At 36.5% G+C, this 22,163-nt stretch overlaps 1 protein-coding gene across 7 annotated transcripts in view; it reads left to right on the plus strand.

Moving 5' to 3' along the window:
- Positions 1-22,163, plus strand: part of triob (trio Rho guanine nucleotide exchange factor b) — a 279,189-nt gene that overhangs the window by 86,505 nt on the left and 170,521 nt on the right. For all 7 annotated transcript variants that reach the window (XM_056475717.1, XM_056475716.1, XM_056475711.1 and 4 more), the window contains 2 exons: positions 3,254-3,368; positions 18,499-18,691. In XM_056475717.1, the coding sequence (XP_056331692.1) occupies positions 3,254-3,368; positions 18,499-18,691 (308 nt within the window). The remainder of the gene's footprint in view (positions 1-3,253; positions 3,369-18,498; positions 18,692-22,163) is intronic.

Below are 22,163 nucleotides of genomic sequence, written 5' to 3' on the forward strand. Positions count from 1 at the left end.
TCAAACATATAATCTGACTTTAAGTCAGTGTTTGTCACAGTCTGGTGTCTTCCTTGTTTTGTGCCATGTGTTTGTTGTGTCATGTGTTGTGTTCCCTGTGCTTTCTGTTATCATCATTTGATTGCTTTGTTCTGTTTTCCTGCTTTTTGTTAATGTTTATTAGTTCTACCTGTGCCGTACCCCTGTATGTACTCAGTTCAATTTTGGCTTGTGTATTTATACCCCCGAGTTCTGGTTCTTCGTTTTCTGGTATTGTTTTTTCATACTCCTGTCTGTGTTGTGATGTTCCAGTAACTGTTATGAGTGTATTTTGTAAATAAATATGTGTTTTGATAGTTCCTGTATGTTTGTGAGGCCATGTAACGTATTTTTTTTAAATCTTAATGTACTTTTTATATTTTGTATTTTCTTAATTTTAGTTATTGATTCATCTTGTGGTGTTACTTTTAATGTCTATATACTGTAGATATATTTATTTCAGTTTTAACAACGTTATCTATTGTGTAAAACTAAATTAATTTAAACTAATATCTTATAAACTAAATGGTAATAAGAACTTAAAAGGATAGCTGTACTCTTATTTACTCCTCTTCAAGTGGTTTCAAAGCTTTGAGTTGCATTATTCTGTTGAACATACAATATGGTATTTTAAAGAGAGCTGAAAACCTGTAACCATTGACTTCCATAGTAGGAAACACACATACAATGGAAGTCAATGGTGACAGTTTTGTAACCAATATGAATCTAGCTCAAATTATGTCATATGTCATAGCAGAAAAAAATAAATACGTAATCTTGGTGCAGCTCCAATCTGGATTGCTAACACACTCCAAAGTTTAGATACAGGTTATGCCTTACATACCCTGTGCTTCTGTGGCTATGACAAAAGCTTGATCTCTCCAAGATTTTAATGTTGAATTAGGAACACTTAACAGACTCTTGTTGGCAGACCTAAGAGGTCTAGTTGGATGATATTTTGATGACAGATCATAGAGGTAGAAGGGAGCAAGGCCATGTAAACATTCCTAAAATGTTCAATGTCCCAACACAAATCGATTAAGTTAGCTTTACAAATTTAAGTGGACTGAACATAAAACGATAAAGTTGACCCAAAAATATCTCAAGAATTGTGTTTCAGCTAATTTTATATAAATAGTTTGAACAAGCAGCAATTTTTTGAGTTAAGAAATGTATAAAGGTTTAAAATAAATGAAAGGATTAAATAATGACTTATTTAATAATTAATAAGTCTGGGTAAACTATACCTTTAATGAGAAACTGTACCCTACCTGACATAAGTCTTGTTGTCCATCCCAGTTGTAAGAGCAACACATAATAACTTGACTTGTAGTTGATCATTTGGAAAAGAAGGTAGATTTTTCAGAAGAATCATCTGTTGAACTGCATCTCAATCATCATAATTAAAAGTCAAGGCATGATCATATTTTATTTTGGTACAATAAGTGTAATCTAGAGGCATTTGCCTTTCATCTAAGCCACTTCTGATACCAAATGATCAACTAAAAGTAAAGTTATTATTTGTTGTTCCTAAAACGTGGATACTGTAGGTGACAAGACTTTTGTCAGGTAGTGTATATGCTGTAATGTCATGGCCATAAACCTTTCTTGGCTAAGAATGACCTGAAAAATAAGAAAAATGGTGTTTCCTATTGCATTTGCTGTTTGTACATGCTAATTTAAAATGAGCTGAAACAACACAATTCTTGAGATTTTGTTTTGTTTTGGGACTACTAAAATGTTCAATCCACTTAAACTTTTAAAACTACTAAGTTAACTTAAATCCTACATGTTGTACCAACACAAATTGATTGTGTGGAACCCAGCATTTTTGTACAGCGTAAGCCATTTATGAGCTGTCTTCTGCTTATCCATATGCATAGGATTTCTATGCATATTAATGGGAGGGAACTTATTTGCAGTGACAGTCATTACCACTCTCAGATATGTGAGCTCAAAAGCAGATCAGCGTCGCTGGGGAAATGCAGTGAATGTTTAGCTGGCTGCTGACCTAGATAGCTTTACGAACATCTTAATCTTTGGCAGGCCAACTTGCTTATCATCAGCTCAGCTCGCCTAAGTAGAGCTATAACTCATTTCCAATCATTCCCTTCTTCCACCTCCGCACCTCAAAGAGATTTTGGGATGCAATAATGATATGAAACTATGATAGCGATGATATCAGGTAGCATATTCTGAATCAGAATCAGAATCAGAATCAGAAAGAGCTTTATTGCCAGGTATGTTCACACATACTAGGAATTTGTTTTCGTGACAGAGCTTCTACAGTGCAACAGGATTACAGAGACAAGACAAAAAACAGATAATAAATATATAAAAAAAAAAAAAAAAAAAAAAAGTAGTGAGTGCAAATATACAGATTGACAAGTGTATGTACATGTTTATTACTATATACAATGTTATATGTGCAGCTGTTATGTGCAAATTGGCATGTAAAGTGTGTTGTTAAATAAGTGTATATTAGACAAAATTATTAGACAAAAATGATTCAGAAATGGTTGATTCAGCGTTTACTGGTAAAAAAATATGATTTTTATGAGTTTTTGTCTTGTTTCCAGTCTGAGTATCTGAAAATGCTTAAATCAAGAAGCTTTTTTAGACAAAGCAAAAATATTGTGTTTTCAGGATTAATGTGTCAAAATTACGCGAGTTTTTCTTTAAAACAAGCAAAATAATCTTATTTCAAAGAGAAAACAAGATTATTTTGCTTGGTTTAAGGAAAAACTCACTTAATTTTGACAATAAAGAAAATGCCTCTTAATTTGAAGAGATAGTTCACCCAAAAATTAAAAAAAATCTCACTATTCACTCTCCCTCAGGTGGTTTCAAACCTTTATGAGTTTCTTTCTTCTGTTAAACACTAAAGATATTTGAAGAAAGCTGAAAACCTGTAACTATTGACTCACATAGGAAGAAAATTAAATATCATAACAGTCAATGGTTACAGGTTTTCAGCATTCTTCAAAATATCTTCTTTTGTGTTGAACATTTAAAACGAACTATTTTTAGCCAAACTATCACTTTAAGAATATTTGGATATTAGGTTTACAAACAAGTAGGCCATGGTGTTCTGAAGCATCACTGTATGCAGTGGGTAGGCTAGTCGGGCTAGTCGGTTTGTTTCTTAAGATTAGACATTGCCCTATTTTACTAATGCTTGAGTGTCACAGATATTCTTCCAGTCAAACTTATACTACGTTGACTTGATCTGCAGGTGGAAGAGATCGGCGTGGAGGACCAGTCCTTACATTTCCAGCCAGAAGTAACCATGACAGAATACGACAAGAAGACCTCAGGCGACTTATCGCGTACCTTGCAGGCATCCCCAGGTACCGCTTGTTTGTGTTTGTCTTTGTGCCGGTGCTAACATTGTTATGCAACATTATGCATGGTGGTAATAGATCAGGGGACGCCAGTGGAAACATTGAAGCATTGATCTTATGGCAGAACAGGCATGGAAGTCAGCCAGCAGCTAGAAATGCGAAGCTACAGTTCAGACAACCCTGTTTGTTAAAGGAAAGATTATATACATTTATTGTCTCCTAGATATAAAAAAGCAATGCACGAATACGCTTAATTAAAAATGTATTCTACATACAGTATAGACATCATCTTTTTGAAAACGACACCACACACTTAGAAATAAAGGTACAAAATCTCACTGGGACTGTACCTTTTCAAAAGGTTTTTTAAACCCTTGTACTACACAGGTGGACATTGGTACCTTTAGGGTACACTTTTGTACCTATTAATGTTTGCTTTTGTACCTTTAAGGTACTATGAGGTACACATTTTTACTTTTTTTAGGTATTAATGGGTACCTCTAAGAACCTGTTAGGGAAAAAAAAGTACCCCCCTCCCCCCACGCACAGTGACAGATTTAGTACCATTATTTCTGAGAGTAAATGTAGCCCATTTCAATGTGGCCAATTCATTGGGTTATGAGCATTTCCTGCTTGTTGTCAAACTATTTCACAAATGTAACAAGAGGTAGTTCAATCATACCTTAATTTTAAAACAGCTGTCACAACTTTATTTATCAATATGTTGACATTTTTAGATTCTCGGAAGTTATGGAAATTAAAAATGTAAAACAAGAATACTTTAGGGCCATTGTTGTCATTTACATCCCTCAAAATTGTCTATGTATTGTATAACTAACTGCAGCTTAACTATGTGTGTATATATATATTATATAGTATTTTTTCTGAATTTGACTGTAATGTAGTAACATGCACAAAACTATTGTTAAAATTGCTATACAAATTTACTTGAATTGAATTAATTTAAAAAAAAATTTTCAAAAACAAAACCTTTAATAAAAAAATTTTGAATAATAAATTATATCTAGCTATTATTACACAGCTGTTTTTTTTCTTTCTGCAAGCTTTGTGTTTCATTAAAGAAAAGTGAGTAAATTATTGAACAATTTAAAAATTATATGACAAAGTCATGCCAACATATTTTTTATGTTACTTTAACTCATTTTAATCAGTTAATCAGTTAGTTATACAAAGTTAATTTTTTTTGTCAGTTTAACTGATGTTGAGATAACTAGAAAAATGTATTGGATTTAACTAAAAACTTTCAGGCAGATTTTTTTAGTGTGCAGCTCATATCAAGGCTTTGTGTCTAATTGTTTAGTTTTGTGGTATGCAGAAGCAGGATAATGTACACCACTGTCATGATCACCAGCGATTTAACCACTAGAGTTCGCTGGTAAACATTCACACTCACATAGGACTACAAATCTGCTGGTAAATGGACTACAAGAACCAGTCATGCACCACACACACACAACCGGTTCCTGATCCTGAATGATTGCATACACACAGCTGATGCTGCTCAAATACTGATTACACACACATATATACAGCTCACTTTGAGACACTCATTGCTGAGTCTTCGCTACTGTTTTAGTGACATTACAACGCGGTTTCCTTTGTCTTGGTTTTCCCAATGTTTTTTTTTTCTCACCTTGTTTGTTTGATTATTCCTGTATGCTGTCTGCCTATTGACCATTTGCCTACTATTTCGACTGCGACTATGGATTGTCCTCTTACATCTGTTTGCTCCTGTGTTGATCATTGCTTGCCTGACCATCCTGTCAATAAAACCCTGCATTTGAATCCTCACCGCTGTTGTCAGCGTCACTTCCCCTGGTTACAACCACCAGTCAAAAGTTTGGGGTCAGTAGGATTTTTAAGTGTTTTAAAATAAGCTTATCCTGCTCACCAAAGCTGCGTTTATTTAATCAAAAATACTGTGCAAATTGTGAAATGTTATTCCATAACTAAAATAACTGTTCAAAAGTAGTTTATAATTTAATTTAATCATTTATTCCAGTGATTTTTAAAGAGGAATTTTCAGCTTCAATACTCTTCAGTCACATGATCCTTTAGAAATCACTCACAAAATTATTTATTATTATTATTATTATTATTATTATTATTATTATTATTATTATTATTATTTATTGTAATAGTAATAAAAGCAATAATGACTGGAGTAATAATTTCATTTAAAACTAGAAGAAAGTCGTTATTTAAAATTAATTAATTTAACAATTTATTTTACGTTTAATAAATGCCACCTTGATGAATAATATTTTTTTTTAATTCTGTTTATCAGAATGACATAAATGATTTCAAAGATCACTATTACCAATCTAATGATCACTAAAACTAAACTATATTAAACAACTTTGAAAGCAAATTGCATTAAACATGAGATGCATGATTTTAAGCTTTTTAAAACCATTAAAAAAGGGTGGTGAAGTGTGTGAAAGGAATATGTCGTAGGGGAAATTCTCAGAATAGAAGACAGCCAGGAACTATACTTCTAAGTGTAACAGTGAAGTGACGCTGACAACAGGGGTGCGGATCCAAATGCAGGTTTATTAGCGAGGTCAGGTAAGCAATGGTCAACACAGGTGCAAACAGATGTATGTAGGCAATCCAGAAACGTGGTCAAAGTAACAGGCGAGAAGTCGGAAGGCAGGCGGTAGACAGGGATATATTAGGGATGGCTGACGTGAAACTGACGTTTCGACACAGTATCGAGCTCCCGAAGTGCAAGATCCTCAAAAAACTGCACGGAAGCATGATCCGAAACACCCAGGTCACGTGACTAAAGTGATATGAAACACCTGGTCACGTGACTAAAGCAATTCAAAGCATCAATCAGTTCAGAAGCGCTGCGAGACCTGGCGAATCTGCGTTTGACTTACAGGGTCTGAAAAATCTTTCTAGATGTGATCTAGATGTTAATAGAATACAACGGGAAATTTATTGAATAATATAAATAATTCTTGTTAACTTCTGGCCACAACCATGTCTGATCTAGCAACAACCCTGTTTTATGACCAAAACAAGACATATTTATTCACAAAATGTTTATTCGGATGTCAGACAAATGTTGAAACAAAACGGTACAAGAACAAAGCATTTCAAACTGATATTAAAGCATTTCAAAATAGCTTCATCAGTATGGATTCTAACCCAGTATCCCCACATGGTAGTCAGGAACCCTAACCGCTCCTCTACATAACTTGCGGAACAAAAGTGGGGTTTAATACCTCAATTTACTCAACTGTTCTTTGCTGAAGCTATTTCAGTGCAATACAAAAAATGACCACTAGGTGTCACCGTAGAGTGGGGTTTCGAAACATTTGGAAGCTTCGACACATTTGCTCCGACTGTTTCAGTGTTTCTTGAAGCCTCACTTTGCCCATCACTAGGATAAATAGATTCACAAGATGAGGATCAATATACGGCAAAGCAATACAAAGGAAACGCGTTGTAATGTCTCTTTAACAGATAACAAGACTCAGCTACTAGAGTGAGTGTTTGCTTTTTAAATAGTGTGTGTAATCAGTCTTTGACAATCCTTCGGTGGTGTATGTGCAATCAGTAAGGATCAGGAACATGTGTGTGTGAGCAGAGTGCATGTATGAAGTTGTAGTCCATGAAATGGCGGATTTGTAGTCCGTTAGTGCTTGTGAGTGTTTCCCAGCAATCTATGGTGTTTAGATCGCTGGTGATCGTGACACTAAGTACAGCTCTAGAAGTGTACTTGCAACCACACAAGATTGCGACACTGTTTGCAAATTATCTTTGGAGCGATGGATTCGGGAAACACCAAATTGCTGAACTATGTTTGTAACAACAAAACTTGCAACTTTAGTTTGCTAACGATAGTTTTGGGAAATGCCCCCTAGCCTGTCAGGCTTTATCCTGCAAGAACAACCGGCTAGATGTACATTATCTCTTACGTAAAAAACTTGAGTTAAATCTGTACATCTTATAAAGCAGGGGTTTTCAAACTGTGGGGCATGCACTCGAGTAAATTATGATGACGATTTGTATGCGTTTACTAGAGGGAATAATATGATCAGGCGCCTGTACAGTTAATGCGTACCAATAAAGTATATACAAATAAAACGAATAACGGTGAATGAATGAAAGTCAAACCAGTGAGCCATCTGACAAAAAAGTGTCCTTCTGAATCAAATCAGCAGGATGCCCTTCTGGATCTTTCACTTACTTTGAAGACACTTCTGACTATGTTTACATGGACGTCAGTAATGGATATTTGCCTTACTGAATTACTTCTGAATAAGACAATAATATAATTACATGAAGTGCTTTTTGAATGTTTTGTCACCAGGCTATTCATGTTTCCTGCAGAATCTCATGTAATTTTGGGTTTCATCTTTAATTTCTCGACTTTAAATGCAGTTCGGCTGCTTAACTTACACTCATGAACATTTCATTCATGCCCCGTGACAAACTAGGATATTAGATGTGAAAATGAAGGACTGGTGGAAGAGTGTTGCTTTTATTGATACCCCATGTCGAATGGAAAGAAAAAAACTTCCGCATTTCTTGATGTGTGTGTGTGCTTGTGCGGTCCTTTACTGATAGCCGCGTGTGTAGATCTTGTCACAAAATGCCACGAAAAGTCCTACATGACAGTAATGGTTTGATTGCAGTGTTTACTTCAATAATGCATACTCCACGTCTTAATTCCATTTTTGTTTAGTTCAGTTATGACTTTAGTCGGAATAAGGTAATCAAAAATCGCTGTTTACATGGTAAACTCTTAATCAAAGTATTGTCTTAATCATTAAAATCGTATTAAAGTATTGTTGCCCATGTAAACATACTCTATGTTCGACTCAACCACACCATCAGGGCTCTGCGAACCTGGCTTTGCGAAGCAGCATTTTCTGTATGTACGTACAAAAGCAAGTATGCAATGGCTCACGCTTATTGACAATGGAAGATGATTTACGGTTAGTCGTGTCAGGAATACGACCACAGATTAGCATGTTGTCCTCACAGAAACAGGTTCAGCCATCACACTGAATCAGGTAAGCTATATATTTGTTTCAATGTAATTCATTCTACGCATGTTAAACGCAGCAAGTAATATGTGAATGATGGTGTGAGTGAAATTGGACAAACTTAGGGGGGCGTGTGTCCTAAAAGTTTGAAAACCCCTTCAGATTAAGACAAGGGAGGGATAGTAGATGATTTTTTTATGTCTTCCGGATGCAAAAAACAATTTTCTCTTTATTTTTCACTAAATATAATGTGACAAATACAATGCTTTCATGTCAGCATTATTTTGGTTATTTTGCCATATTTAGCTTCAAGCCTGGCATAGACACTCGTGGGTTGGACTCATTTGTCTTTGGGCAGTAAATATCCATGGAGAACAGCCAAGCAACCCCTAACAGCAGGGTGACCAGACGTCCCTTTTTTTTCCAGGACAGCCCTGTATTTCTCCTCCATTCTTATTGTTTTGTCTCATATTTCATCTTTTTCATATTTTTACTTCTCTAAAATTTCCTAAAGAGGTCATGAATTATGAAAACTTACGGTCTTTTGACATGTAGGGGTCAGAATACTATAAAAACATCTTAGAGGTTTCAGAACTCAAAACTTTCTCATTACTCTAAAAACTGCTTATTTTGAAGGCAATTTGACAAAACGACAGCTTCTGGAATCTTCTAATCTATAATGTGATAGGATGGATAAGCTCTGCCTCCATAGAACATTGACATCTAAAAAATGGCCATGATTTCAATGGTTAAAAACTGTAAAAATACTACAGTAAAAATCCGTAACCTGGTTAACAATATCTTTCCTTAATATATACGGCGAATAGCTGTGAATCACTTTTTATGCTTTTTGTTGACATTACAATGGATCTTTTTAGTTATTTCCCCATCAGTTATGTACATTAGATATTTATGTTACAGCTAATGTTGATAAACAATGTTGATTTCATGACTTTAAATTTATGCGTGTTACCATACTGGTGTTTAGTAGCTGTGTGAATGACACTGAGCACCTTCTTAACACTGATACACTTTTCTGCTTGTGGGAAAAGTTGTTTGTGATGAGCATTGGTTCATTATGTAACTTTCTCATCATCACCTGCATATGGCTGTGTTAACGTGTCAAACTGTGTAACAAAAGATGTGTAGATGTTGGTAATTCAAAATACAGACATATTCCCTCTATAAATTAATGAAATACGGTAGTTTACCGTAAAAATTAGAAATTACTTTTACGGTTTGGACCGTATTTTTAACGATAAAGTACTGGCAACCACAGCTGCGTTTTTTTTTTTACAATTTTACGGATTTATTTTTTACAGTACATCACTGCCTATTTAGTAATTCTAATATGCAAAACTGTGAGCCAATTAGACATGGAGACATATATTTGAGTCTACAATTGGCCACGCCTATTTAAACAGAATATTCTGATGAGGGGGGTGAAAATCTGACAGAGTATAGCCGATTACTTCATTACTTACTAGCATTACCTCTAAATGCTGATGTTTTTTATGTAAAGTACTTGATAAAATCATTAGTGGACCTAAGAGGACACTACAAAATAAAAAACAGAGGTACTTCATGACCCCTTAACAGTATTAGAGTATTAGAAATTCTAGCAACAAAAGCGTTCAGCCGCATTAAAATACACTAATCATTGGTACACTCTCAGAAATAAAGGTACGCAAGCTGTCACTGGGTTGGTACCTTTTCAAAAAGTGCAAATTTGTACTGAAAGGGTCCATATTGCTACCTCAGATGTATATATCAGTACCTAAAAATTTTATGGATTTTTAGGAACACCTTCGTACTTTTTAGGTACCAATATGTACCCTTGAGGTATTAATATGGCCCTTTTAGGTACAAATTTGTATCTTTTAAAAAGGTACCACCCTAGTGACAGCTTGCGTACCTTTATTTCTGAGAGTGTAGTGAACATACTTTGCTAATTTGAGCTGATGTCATTTTTTTCTGGAAAAAAAAATCTGCTCTAAATTACAATATTTTTATTTGAAAGTTTGTGAAGCAGGCTGGGTAAATCAATGCTATATATTTTTTTGTGACTAGGCCATGATGGGGTTGGAAAACATGTTCCTTTTTTTGTTTATTTAATGGTTATGCTATAGCATATCTGTCAACCCTCCAGTTTTTCCTGGGATTCTCTGGTATTTTGCAATTCTATTCTGCTATCATCCCGTAAAGGCATTTTCCCCTATTTCTCCAGTATTTTTAATCTTTCCATGAAGGGTGGCAATAAACATCAAAGAGTCGATCCTCCCTATACGCAACCCATACCGCCGAACCACCAGGGGACGCTCATTGCTCTTAAATGTGAATCTGTTCTGTGCTTTCATTTAATTTAGGCATGAAAACACTTTGAAATAAATAAAAAATGGTGGGATTCCCTTAATTTCCATTACAGGCACTGTTGCCCCTCCAATGCAATCCTCAAAACAGTTAGTTCATGTAGCAGTGCATGACGCACTCTATAGTGATACATACTGTAGATGCTGTTTCCTAAACGGATTCTGTACACATGATTTGAATCGGAGCGAAAGTGGACACTAATAATAATAACATCTAAACATGTCGATCTTGGTGGGTTTTCTTTTAAACAAAACAAGTTTTGTCTTAAATGTGGATAAAAAGTTAGGAGAGCAATCGAATGCTTTCATTATAGATCTTTGCATTCTTAAAGTGATGCCTGTTATTTAATGTAATCAAACGAGAAACCTAAATGAGAGTCATTCGCTGCTCTTTAATAAGAATGTTTAATTTATACAGTGAAGAAAAGGTTAATGAGATTTGAAATTTGATTCTGTTTTTTTATAATAACTATTAATTTTAGGCTAAACTTTTTAATTTATTTGCAGCTTTTTCCAATGTATGCTATTTATTCTTTTCATAATGTAAATAATAAAAAAAAACATATTACTGACCGCTTCACCTGTTTATTTACAATGAAACAGCTCTAGATGAACATAAATAATATATATATATATATATATATATATTTATATATATATATATATATATATATATATATATATGCAATCGATATTGCAATTTTAAAAACATCCATTTCCCGCCAACATTTGAGCGATGTTGAGTGCGTTCTTAAAGAGCACTGATTTACTGTTCTGTTCACGTGCTTAACAGAAATGACTGGGATTGGCCATGAAGGTCATCTGTTCACCAAACTCACCGCTTGTACTGAGTGTAACCACTGGAGCATTTTAAAGCCATAAAGATCAGTTGATTCATCAGCAGATTGCTCATATGTCAGTTTATAAATAGACCAGCTGGTCTTTGCAGCTTTAAAATGCTCCAATGTCCCTGTATCTTTAATTACACTCGGTAAAAAGTGGTGCGTTTGGTGAACTGATGAAATTAACAGTCAATCACAGTCATTTCTGTGAGTAAGATATTTTGTTCATCTTCGAACACAAATTAAGATATTTGAATTAAATCTGAGATTCTTTGCTCTCCATTTAGAAGTCTTGACACATAAAACTATTAATCAGTTAAAAACATTTTTAAAACTGCTTCACATGAACTGAGTGAGTCTTTTGAAGAGACATGATAACGCATCTTTAAGCCATAAAGATCAGTCAATTCATCAGCAGATCGCTCGTATGTCAGCTCATAAACAGACCAGCTGATCTTTGCAGCTTTAAAATGCTCCAGTGTCCCTGTATCGGTAGTTACACTCGGTAAACAGTGGGGAGTTCGGTGAACTGAGACCTTAACGGCCGATCACAATCATTTCTGTTGAGCATGTGAACACAATGGCAAATCAGCGCTGTTTAAGATTGTGCTCAATGGCAATCACATGTTGACAGGAAATGGTCATTTTTTAAATTTCAGTACTAATTGGTATTGAATTCCAGTATCGTGACAACAATATTATGCTATTAACCTTTTTCTTTCTCGAATCTTGGGTAAATATATACATTTTCCTTAATTTTTTTTTTACATTTCTCCAGTCCAGTGACACAGGATTAAAAAAATTAGGTTATTAAATCATTCAGACATCCAGATAGTCAAACCCGAAATAATTCATACCACTAACTAGGGTATAATTAATTTTGGGCTTGACTGTATCTTGGTGAATCTAGAGTGTTCTGGTGGTTGCTGGGTTTTCTTTGCTCAGATTCAGCATGTTCTAGCGAAATGACACAAAATTTAAGATTTATTTTTGTCATTTTGCCTTTATTTGACGGAATAGGGAGTAAAGTAGGAGAAAGAATGGAAGAAGATCAGGAAAAGGTCCATGAGCCGGGATTTGAACTCAGGACTTGCTTTTGCGGCAATTATGTCGGCGCTCTATCCACTTAGATATCAATCTGACAAAACCTATTGCTTAATAAAACTTCTTGTAGCTTTATTTTGTTTGATTTTAATATTAATGTTATTTATTATTATTTTTGGTTGTTCTGTTACATGCAAAAGAAGATATTTTGTACAACGTTAGAAACTCTTTGACATTCATAGTATTTGCCTTGCCTTCTATTGATGTCAGTGGTTACATTTTTCCAACATTCTTCATAATATCTTTTTTTGTGTTCAACATTACCAACAAAGTCAAAAGTGGGTTAATAATGAGAGATTTTTTTTTTTTTGGGGGGGGGGGGGGGGGGTAATTATCCCTTCACTAAACATATAGGAGTTTACTAGCAACCACCTAGAAAACTTGTAAGTAAAGCATTTATTTTTCAATGTGCAACTCTAGTCTGGCCCTTTAATGGTGTAATTTTGTTACTTTAAACATCACATGGCCAGTTTGTCTTTTCTCTGCTGTGTCCTGCAGTTAGCATTGATTTGACTCGGTGAAACTCCACCAGCTCCACGTGAATCTCTTGCTCCCAGCCAGAGGGTTTTCAGCTCTGCACAGTTCAAAACTTTATGTAGGTTATCATCTGCCGCAGGGCTCTCCCAAACTTCATATCTGTTCTGTGGTCCATAATCGCTCTGTTTCGGCAACAAAGAATAATAGAGATATTCATAACTTCAACGTTTCAACCGCTATAAACAGACTCTCTTTTTCTGCACAGAATGTGTGCTAGTTTTAAAATAAATATTGCATTTCTGACTGATATTGACTGAATGATGTTGGAAACCCAGGTTTGGTTAAGGAAAACAAGAGGTTTTTTGAGGCAGTGCATGGATGCTTACAGCTATTGGTTTTGGTGCATTATGTGCAGGGACATTGTATAGTGGGGTAAACATATTATATGTTCTGCCCTTGACAAAATATTATTGTTGTGATATTGTTTATAGGATTGTGCAGTATGAAAATAGACTACATATCATATGGACACAATATAAAAGTATGTCGATTCATATCAAGCTCTAACATTTATGTCATTGTGTTGCATGTCATATGTTCATTATCTGTTTTTAATAAGAAATACTTATTCCTTAAGGAATAAGGAAGAAAGGTAATTTAAGTGACTTTGAATGTGGCATGGTTGTTGGTGCCAGATGGGCTGGTCTGAGTATTTCAGAAACTGTTGATCCACTGATATTTTTACGCACATTCTTTACAGAGAATGATATGAAAAAGAGAAAATATCCAGTGAGCGGCAGTTCTGTGGGCACAAATGCCTTGTTGATGCCAGAGGAGAATGGCCAGAATGATTTGAGCTGATAGTAAGGCAACAATAACTCAAATAACCACTCGTTACAACTGAGTTATGCAGAAGAGCATCTCTGAACGCACAAAAGTTCAAACCTTGAGTCAGATGGACTACAGCAGCAGAGGACCACATCGGGTGCCACTCCTGTCAGCTGAGAACAGGAAACTGAGGCTACGATTTGCACAGGCTCACCAAAATTGGACAATAGAAGATTGGAAAAATGTTGCCTGGTCTGATAAGTCTCATTTTCTGCTGCGACATTCGGATGGTAGGGTCAGAATTTGGCGGCAGCAAAATAAAAGCATGGATCCATCCTGCCTAGTATCAAGAGTTCAGACTGCTGCTGGTGGTGTAATGGTGTGAGGGTTCTTTTTTGCTACACTTTGAACCCATTGGTAACCAATTGAGCATCGTGTCAACGCCACAGCCTACCACAGTATTGTTGAGTATTGACCATGTCCATCCCTTTATGATCACAATGTACCCATTTTCTGATGGCTACTTCCAGCAGGATAACGCGACATGTCATAAAGCTCAAATCATCTCAGACTGGTTTCTCGAACATGGCAATGAGTTCACTGTACTCAAATGGCCTCCACAGTCACCAGAGCTCAATCCAATAGAGCACCTTGGGGATGCGGTGGAACGGGAGATTCGCATCATAAATGTGCACCCGACAAATCTGCAGCAACTGGGTGATGCTGTCATGTCAATATGGAGCAAAATCTCTGAGGAATATTTCCAGTACCTTGTTGAATCTATGCCACAAAGGATTAAGGCAGTTCTGAAGGCAAAAGGGGGTCCAACCCGGTACTAGTAAGGTGTGCCTAATAAAGTGGCCGGTGAGTGTATATAGCATAAATAGAGCACAAACCGTGATTTTCCAGCAGTTACTTCAGTAAGTAAAAAATAATTAAATTAAACACGTGGTAAATAGCATGGATCATGAGTAATGGGAAAGGGGCCCCCATACACTGTCTGTGCATCGGGCCCATAAATCTGGGCTACACCCCTGATGGTGTAAATCGGATAGCCTGGAATGTAGAGTTTGATTGACCTGAAACCGCAGATTGTAGTCTGCACTGGTTGTCCTTCATCTCGCTTTCATTTCTTTCCTTCTTCATTTCACTTATTAAAGGTATTCTCTCTTCATCATTCTTTCACTCTTTTTTTGTGTTACAGCCTTATTCCAAAATGGATTAAATTCATTTATTTCCTCAAAATCCACACAATACCCCACAATTACATTGTGAAAAAAAGATTTTTTGAAATTGCTACAAATTTATTAAAAATGAAAAACCTGAAAAATCACATGTACAGAAGTATTCACAGCCTTTGCTGTGAAGCTCTAAATTGAGCTCAGGTACATTCTGTTTCCACTGATCATTCTTGAGATGTTTCAGCAGCTTAATTGGAGTTCACCTGTGGTAAATTTAGTTGATTGGACATGATTTGAAAAGGCATACACCTGTCTATATAAGGTCTCAGGGTCGATAGTGCATGTCAAAGCACAAACCAAGCATGAAGACAAAGGAATTGTCTGTAGACCTCTGAGACAGGATTGTCTAGAGGCACAAGGCTGGGTAAGGTTACAGAAAACATTTCTGCTGCTCTGAAAGTTCCAATGAGCACAGTGGCCTCCATCATCTGTAAGTGGAAGATGTTTGGAATCTCTAGGAATCTTCCTAGAACTGGCCGGCCATCTGAGCTTAGTAATTGGGAGAGAAGGGCCTTAGTCAGGGAGGTGATCAATAACTCAATGGTCTCTCTGTCTGAGCTCCAGCGTTCTTCTGTGGCGAGAGGAGAACCTTAAGCCGCCTTTCCACTGCACACGACATTTAGACACGACTGTCGGAATATGTTCCCCTTGTGGCAGTCTCACAGAATTTTCAGTTTTGTCATGCACCATGGGAGAGTAGCTATCCTTGCAGTGTCCAAAATAAGAGTACAAATGCAAGAGCCTTTATTCTCTGTGCATTCACCATGGTTGAATGAATGCAATTCAACTCTTAGACTGCAAAAAATTTTGGAGGGAATGTGGAGACAACATAAAAATATAAAAAAAATATTTTTATTACTGATTTATGAATAGAAGTGGGCCTCACAGCAAGAAGGTCGCTGGTTCCTCCCTGTGTTCGCGTGGGTTTCCTTTGGGTGCTCCGGTTTTCCCCACAGTCCAAAGACTTGCAGTACAGGTGAATTGGGTAGGCTAAAATTGTCCATAGTGTATGAGTGTGAATGAGTGTGTATGGTTGTTTCCCAGAGATGGGTTGTGGCTGGAAGGGCATCCGCTGCGCAAAAACGTGCTGGATAAGTTGGCGGTTTATTCCGCTGTGGCGACCCAGGATTAATAAAGGGACTAAGCCGAAAATAAATGAATGAATGAATAGAAATGTTTTTTTTTAACATAGACTTTTTTCTGATTCAAAAAATAACGAAAAAACTATTTCTTATCTTGCATGCACGGATCTGCTTGGACAACACAGTAATACATCACATCCAGTCAGCCGGTTGCATACGGTCTAGTCGTAGAAGTTCAAATATTTCACCGTATTTCAAATCGGATCCGAATTTTCCACATACAGAGATGATCGGAACTCCACGCAGCTCCTGGACTACTCTCAATTCGAAATTAATGACTTTCGGTCTGTCACTTGTCGTATGTCGTGTGGAGTGAAAAGGAGGCTTTACAGAAGGACAACCATCTGTGCAGCAATCCACCAATCAGGCCTGTATGGTAGAGTGGCCTGACAGAAGCCACTCCCCACCTGGAATTTGCCAAAAGGCATCTGAAGGACTCTCAGACCATAAGAAACTAAATTTTCTGGTCTGATGAGACTAAAATTGAACTCTTTGGAGTGAATGCCAGGGGTTATGTTTGGAGAAAACTAGGCACCGCTCATCACCAGGGTAATACCATCCCTACAGTGAAGCGTGGTGGTGTGGGGATGTTTTTCAGCTGCAGGAACTTGAAGACTAGTCAGGATAAAGGGAAAGATGAATGCAGCAATGTACAGAGAATGAAAACCTGCTTTAGAGTGCTCTTGATCTCAGACTGGGGCGACGGTTCATCCTCCAGCAGGGCAATGACCCAAAGCACACCGCCAAAATATCAGTGGAGTGGCTTCACAACAACTCAGTGAAAGTCCTTGAGTGGCCCAGCCAGAGCCCAGAACTTAATCCTATTGAACATTTCTGGAGAGATCTGAAAAAGGCTGTACACCGCCGCCATTCCATCCAACCTGATAGAGTTTAAGAGGTACTGCAAAGAGGAATGGGCAAAAAGTCCCAAAGACAGGTGTGCCAAGCTTGTGGCATCATATTCTAAAAGACTTGAGGGTGTAATTGCTGCCAAAGGTGCATCAACAAAGTATTGAGCAAAGGCTGTGAATACTTCTGTACATGTGATTTTTCAGGTTTTTTATTTTTAATAAATTTGCAACAATTTCAAAAAATCTTTTTTCACATTGTCATTATGAGGTATAGTGTGTAGAATTTTGAGCAAATAAATTATTTGAATCCATTTTGGAATAAGGCTGTAACATAAAAAAATATGGAAAAACTCAAGCGATATGAATACTTTCCGGATGCGCTGTATATTCATGGTGACATGGTGGCTCAGTGGTTAGCACTGTCGCCTCACAGCACGAAGGTTGCTGGTTCGAGTTTCGGCTGGGTTAGTTAGTGTTTCTGTGTGGAGTTTGCATGTTCTCCCCATGTTCGCTTGGGTTTTCCTCCAGGGTACTACAGTTTCATCTGCAGTCCAAAGACATGCGCTATAGGTAATTGTGAGAGTATATGGGTGTTTCCCAGTTCTGGGTGGCAGCTGGAAGGACACTCGCTGTGTAAATTAATTTCGTTGTGGTGAGCCCAAATGAATAATGGGTCTTTATGCCAAAGGAAAATGAATGAATGTAATAATATATTCATGTTATATATATACGTTATCACAATAACAAGTTATCTAATTATAATAAAACGTAAAAAGGTGAAAGTAATAACAAAACAATATATAAACACAGAGAGCTTTGGTGAAGGTTCAGCCTTTCTCTCTCTCTCTCTCTCTCTCTCTCTCTCTCTCTCTCTCTCTCTCTCTCTCGCTCTCTCACTTTCTCTCATTCACTCACTCACTCAGAGAGGGAGGTCAGTGATTTAGAGTTTTGCTCAGTGGAGAGTCAGACCAGAGGAGTGCAGCTGTGGATATGAAAACACCCTTGACTTAACAGGCTGTTATTCAAGCTAGGGATCTCATTAGCCAGCATCTCTTATTCACTAATGTTGATCATATAGCAGTTTTCTCTCAAGCAGGATCCGTACATTTTGGGTAAATGTAATTTCTGTCTGATTTGCTGAGGGATATGTAGAGAACTCTTAAAGCAGCAGCTCTCATTTACCTCCTAATTTCGTTGAGCGTCAGCGATTTTGCAGAGGAGCTGATGCTGTGTTTTTTTGTTTTGTTTGTCTGTGTAGCGAGGAGGTGAGCAGGCATGGCTTCACGGTCATTGTGGATATGCGAGGATCCAAATGGGATTCTATTAAACCTCTGCTGAAGATCCTGCAGGAGTCCTTTCCTTCCTGCATCCACGTCGCTCTCATCATCAAGCCTGACAACTTTTGGCAGAAGCAGAGGACCAATTTTGGCAGTTCAAAGTTTGAATTTGAGGTGAGCATTTTTTTTATTCATTGGGAATTTGTTTTGAGGAAATGTCTGTGAATAAGGACTTTCTGTTTATTTGTTTTGATATTTTTTTATATATTACTTCCGGTAACACTTTATTTGAATGGGGTATTCATAATGGTATGCATGTTTAAGTGATTAAGTGTCATTCGCTAAGTTATGTCACTTTAGATGCAGAAATGTTTGCCATTACAACTTGACATAAACAAATACATTATAACCTGTCTTTGTCTTTTTATGACAACTTGACATAAACAAATACATCACAACATGTCTGTCTTTGTCATGACAACTTGACATAAACAAATACATTATAACATGCCTTTGTCTTCGTCATGACAACTTGACAAACAAAAGCTTCATAACATGTCATTGTCTTAAAAACTTTAAAGAAAAATGCATCATAACATGTCTTTGTCTTTTGCATGACAACTTGATATAAATGAATGCATCATAACATGTCTTTGTCATTGTCCTGAAAGCTTGACATAAACAAATGCCTCATATGTCTTTGTCATGAAAACGTGATATAAACAAATGCATCATAACTTGTCTTTATCTATCTTTGTCTTTTTCATGACAACCTGACCTAAACAAATATGTCATAACATGTCTGTCTTTGCCATGACAAATTGAGATAAATACATTATAACCTGTTTTTGGGCTCTATTTTAACGATCCATGCGCAAATTGCAAAGCGCAAGGCGTAGGGCGCAAACGCATTAAGGGCATGTCAGAATCCACTTTTCTAATATAAGGACACATGGTATAAAGGGTTGAGCTTATTCTCTTAATGAGTTATAGGTGTGTTTTGAGAATAAACCAATCAGAGTCTCATCTCCCATTCCCTTGAAGAGTCAGTTGCGTCGCGCCATAGCGCATTTGCTATTTACATAACGGACTTTGTAAGTGTAAAAACTGAACCCTTCACTAGAGAGAAAACAGTTATATAGAGCTTCTACAGCGCGAGACTGAGAGATGAGCCGTCTCATTGTTTACTTTCACTTTCACTCTCGTGGATAGGGAAACTTCTTGTGCGCACAGATATCCATTAGCCTATACATAATAATTTAGTTTGTTAAGCGCAAAGATTTGTTTTAAAACTATTTCTAAATTCAGTTCCACATTCCAGCAAACAAATAAATGAACAATAATAACAAAGTGTGGTCAAAAAACTGATTTATATTCTAATATACATGCTGTGCCCCATACAGTCTAAAACCTGACAGGTGGGCAAATCTTAGCTTGTTTTTAATAAAACAAATATAAATATGCATATAATAAATATTACTGCTAATAATGATAACATTATACAAAAGCAAATTGTTATGAGTAAACTAAAAAAGCCCCCCGAGATGAAGAAGGCATGGAAGTATGGTTTTTATGTTTATGTAGGCTAGAAAATAATATGTTTTTTAATATTTGAATCCTTTATATTTATATTCTATATATATCCTTATTATATCCTATGTATATCCTTAATATTTTAATTCTTTTTCATATGTAAAGATATTTGCGTATTTCTGTACATCCTGTTTGTATTAAAGGGCACCTATGGTAAAAAATCTACTTTTCAAGCTGTTTGGACAGACATATGTGCATATGTACATGGTGTATAGACGGTCATATTGGGGTGATGTAAGCACACCCAGTGCTTTTTTTTCAATTTAACAACATAAAAAACGTTGGACCAATTGGAGCGGTTTTCAAACCGACCGCAACTTTACGTAGGAGTGCGGTCCCCCCGCCCACCAACATTGATTGACAGGCATCATATCCTCAGTTTGACCGCTGCAGAAACCCATGTTTAGAATTCAAAAATGCGTGGCGCGACGATTCGGGACACTTCATGTTTCTGCCGAGTCGCAGAGAGTGTCTGGTGTGCCGTGTCGCAGCTTCGAGCGGCGCATCCGGTGCCTCGGTCAAAGTTAATTCAGTGTGCGTGGTTATTAGTTTCTGTGTACAAGCTTGGCACTTGAAACTAGCACACAATTGGCTGTAAAACTGTACAAAGACACATATGATTTTCTACTCTCTGCTTGGTCTGTGTCCGAGTCGTACATGTACGACTGAATGCAGATCCTCTCACTCTCGCTCCTTCTCTCAGGCTGCCTGTCTGTGTTGCAAACACAGAGCTGTTGAGCTCATGGCCCCGCCCCCTTGTTACGTTGGGCGGGAAGCTGAAACTAATTTACATGTGAAGCAACACACCCCTAAATCAGCGAACTGTGGACACGCCCCCAACATGACACTTTTTAACACATTATAATAAAAAATCTGAATTATGTTTTAAACTGAACCTAAACTGGCACACTCAGAAGAACTATAATATTAATATTAAATCATAAAAAAAGAGGTAAACTATGTGCCCTTTAAGCAATGTGTAAGCGAGGCGCATAACTAACGCGCTCTACGCTGGACTTTAGACCGGCTTTGTTCTGGTCTATAGAACAGTCTATTATAGTTTCTCAAAATAGGAACGCGCCAGCAATGCACCTCAACACGCCTCCTTTTTTAGATCAGAATGCCTATGGGCGCACATATGAGCGCAAATGAATTTGCTATTTAAACAGCGTGGCGCAAAGCGTCAAAACGACTCTTGCGCCAAGCTGAAACTAGCAAACAACAATTGCGTCGCGCCTTGCGCCACATTGCACCGAGTGTATGATAGGACCCTTTGTCTTTTTTCATGACAACTTGACATAAACAAATGCATCATAACAAGTCTTTGTCGTAAAACTTAGCATTATCAATACATCATAACATGTCTTTGTCTTTGTGATGACAACTTGACAATCAAATATATCATAACATGTCTTTATCTTTGTTATGACAAACAGATATAAATGCATCATAACATGTCTTTGTCTTTGTCATGACAACTTGACATAAACAAATACATAATAAATGTCTTTGGTTGTTTTTCAAAATCAAGTACACAAAATTCAGACTTGCGTCCTTGGAAGTTCAAACTTGCCAAGTTCAGACTTCAGACACAAGGACACAAGTCGGGTACTTCTTCAAATGGAATGGCAGTGTACTTTATAATGTCACTTACCCCACCATTTCACTGTACAATAAAAAGAATATGATTTTATTATATAAAGCATGACCTTATAATTACTATTATTTTGATATTATAAATGAATATTTTTTATTTAGTAAAATGTAAGCATAAATCCATATATATGTTGTGTCTTTGATTATCAGATTAAAAAAACTACATTATACAAGAATAAAATACAAGAAGTAAACAATAAGAAATAAAGATAACGTTAAGCAATTTGGTAAAAGACAAACAGCGTACAACACAGTAACATAATTAAAGACAATTATAAAACGTAACAAAATAACACTGCCAAAATAATATACCTGAGAACAAATAACAGATATAAAACTGTCCGTTAGATATGCACAAGATGTATTAAAAATTATGTTTTAACACCAATGGACAGAT

Source organism: Danio aesculapii, chromosome 16 (genome assembly GCF_903798145.1).
Source record: "Danio aesculapii chromosome 16, fDanAes4.1, whole genome shotgun sequence".
NCBI lineage: Eukaryota > Metazoa > Chordata > Actinopteri > Cypriniformes > Danionidae > Danio > Danio aesculapii.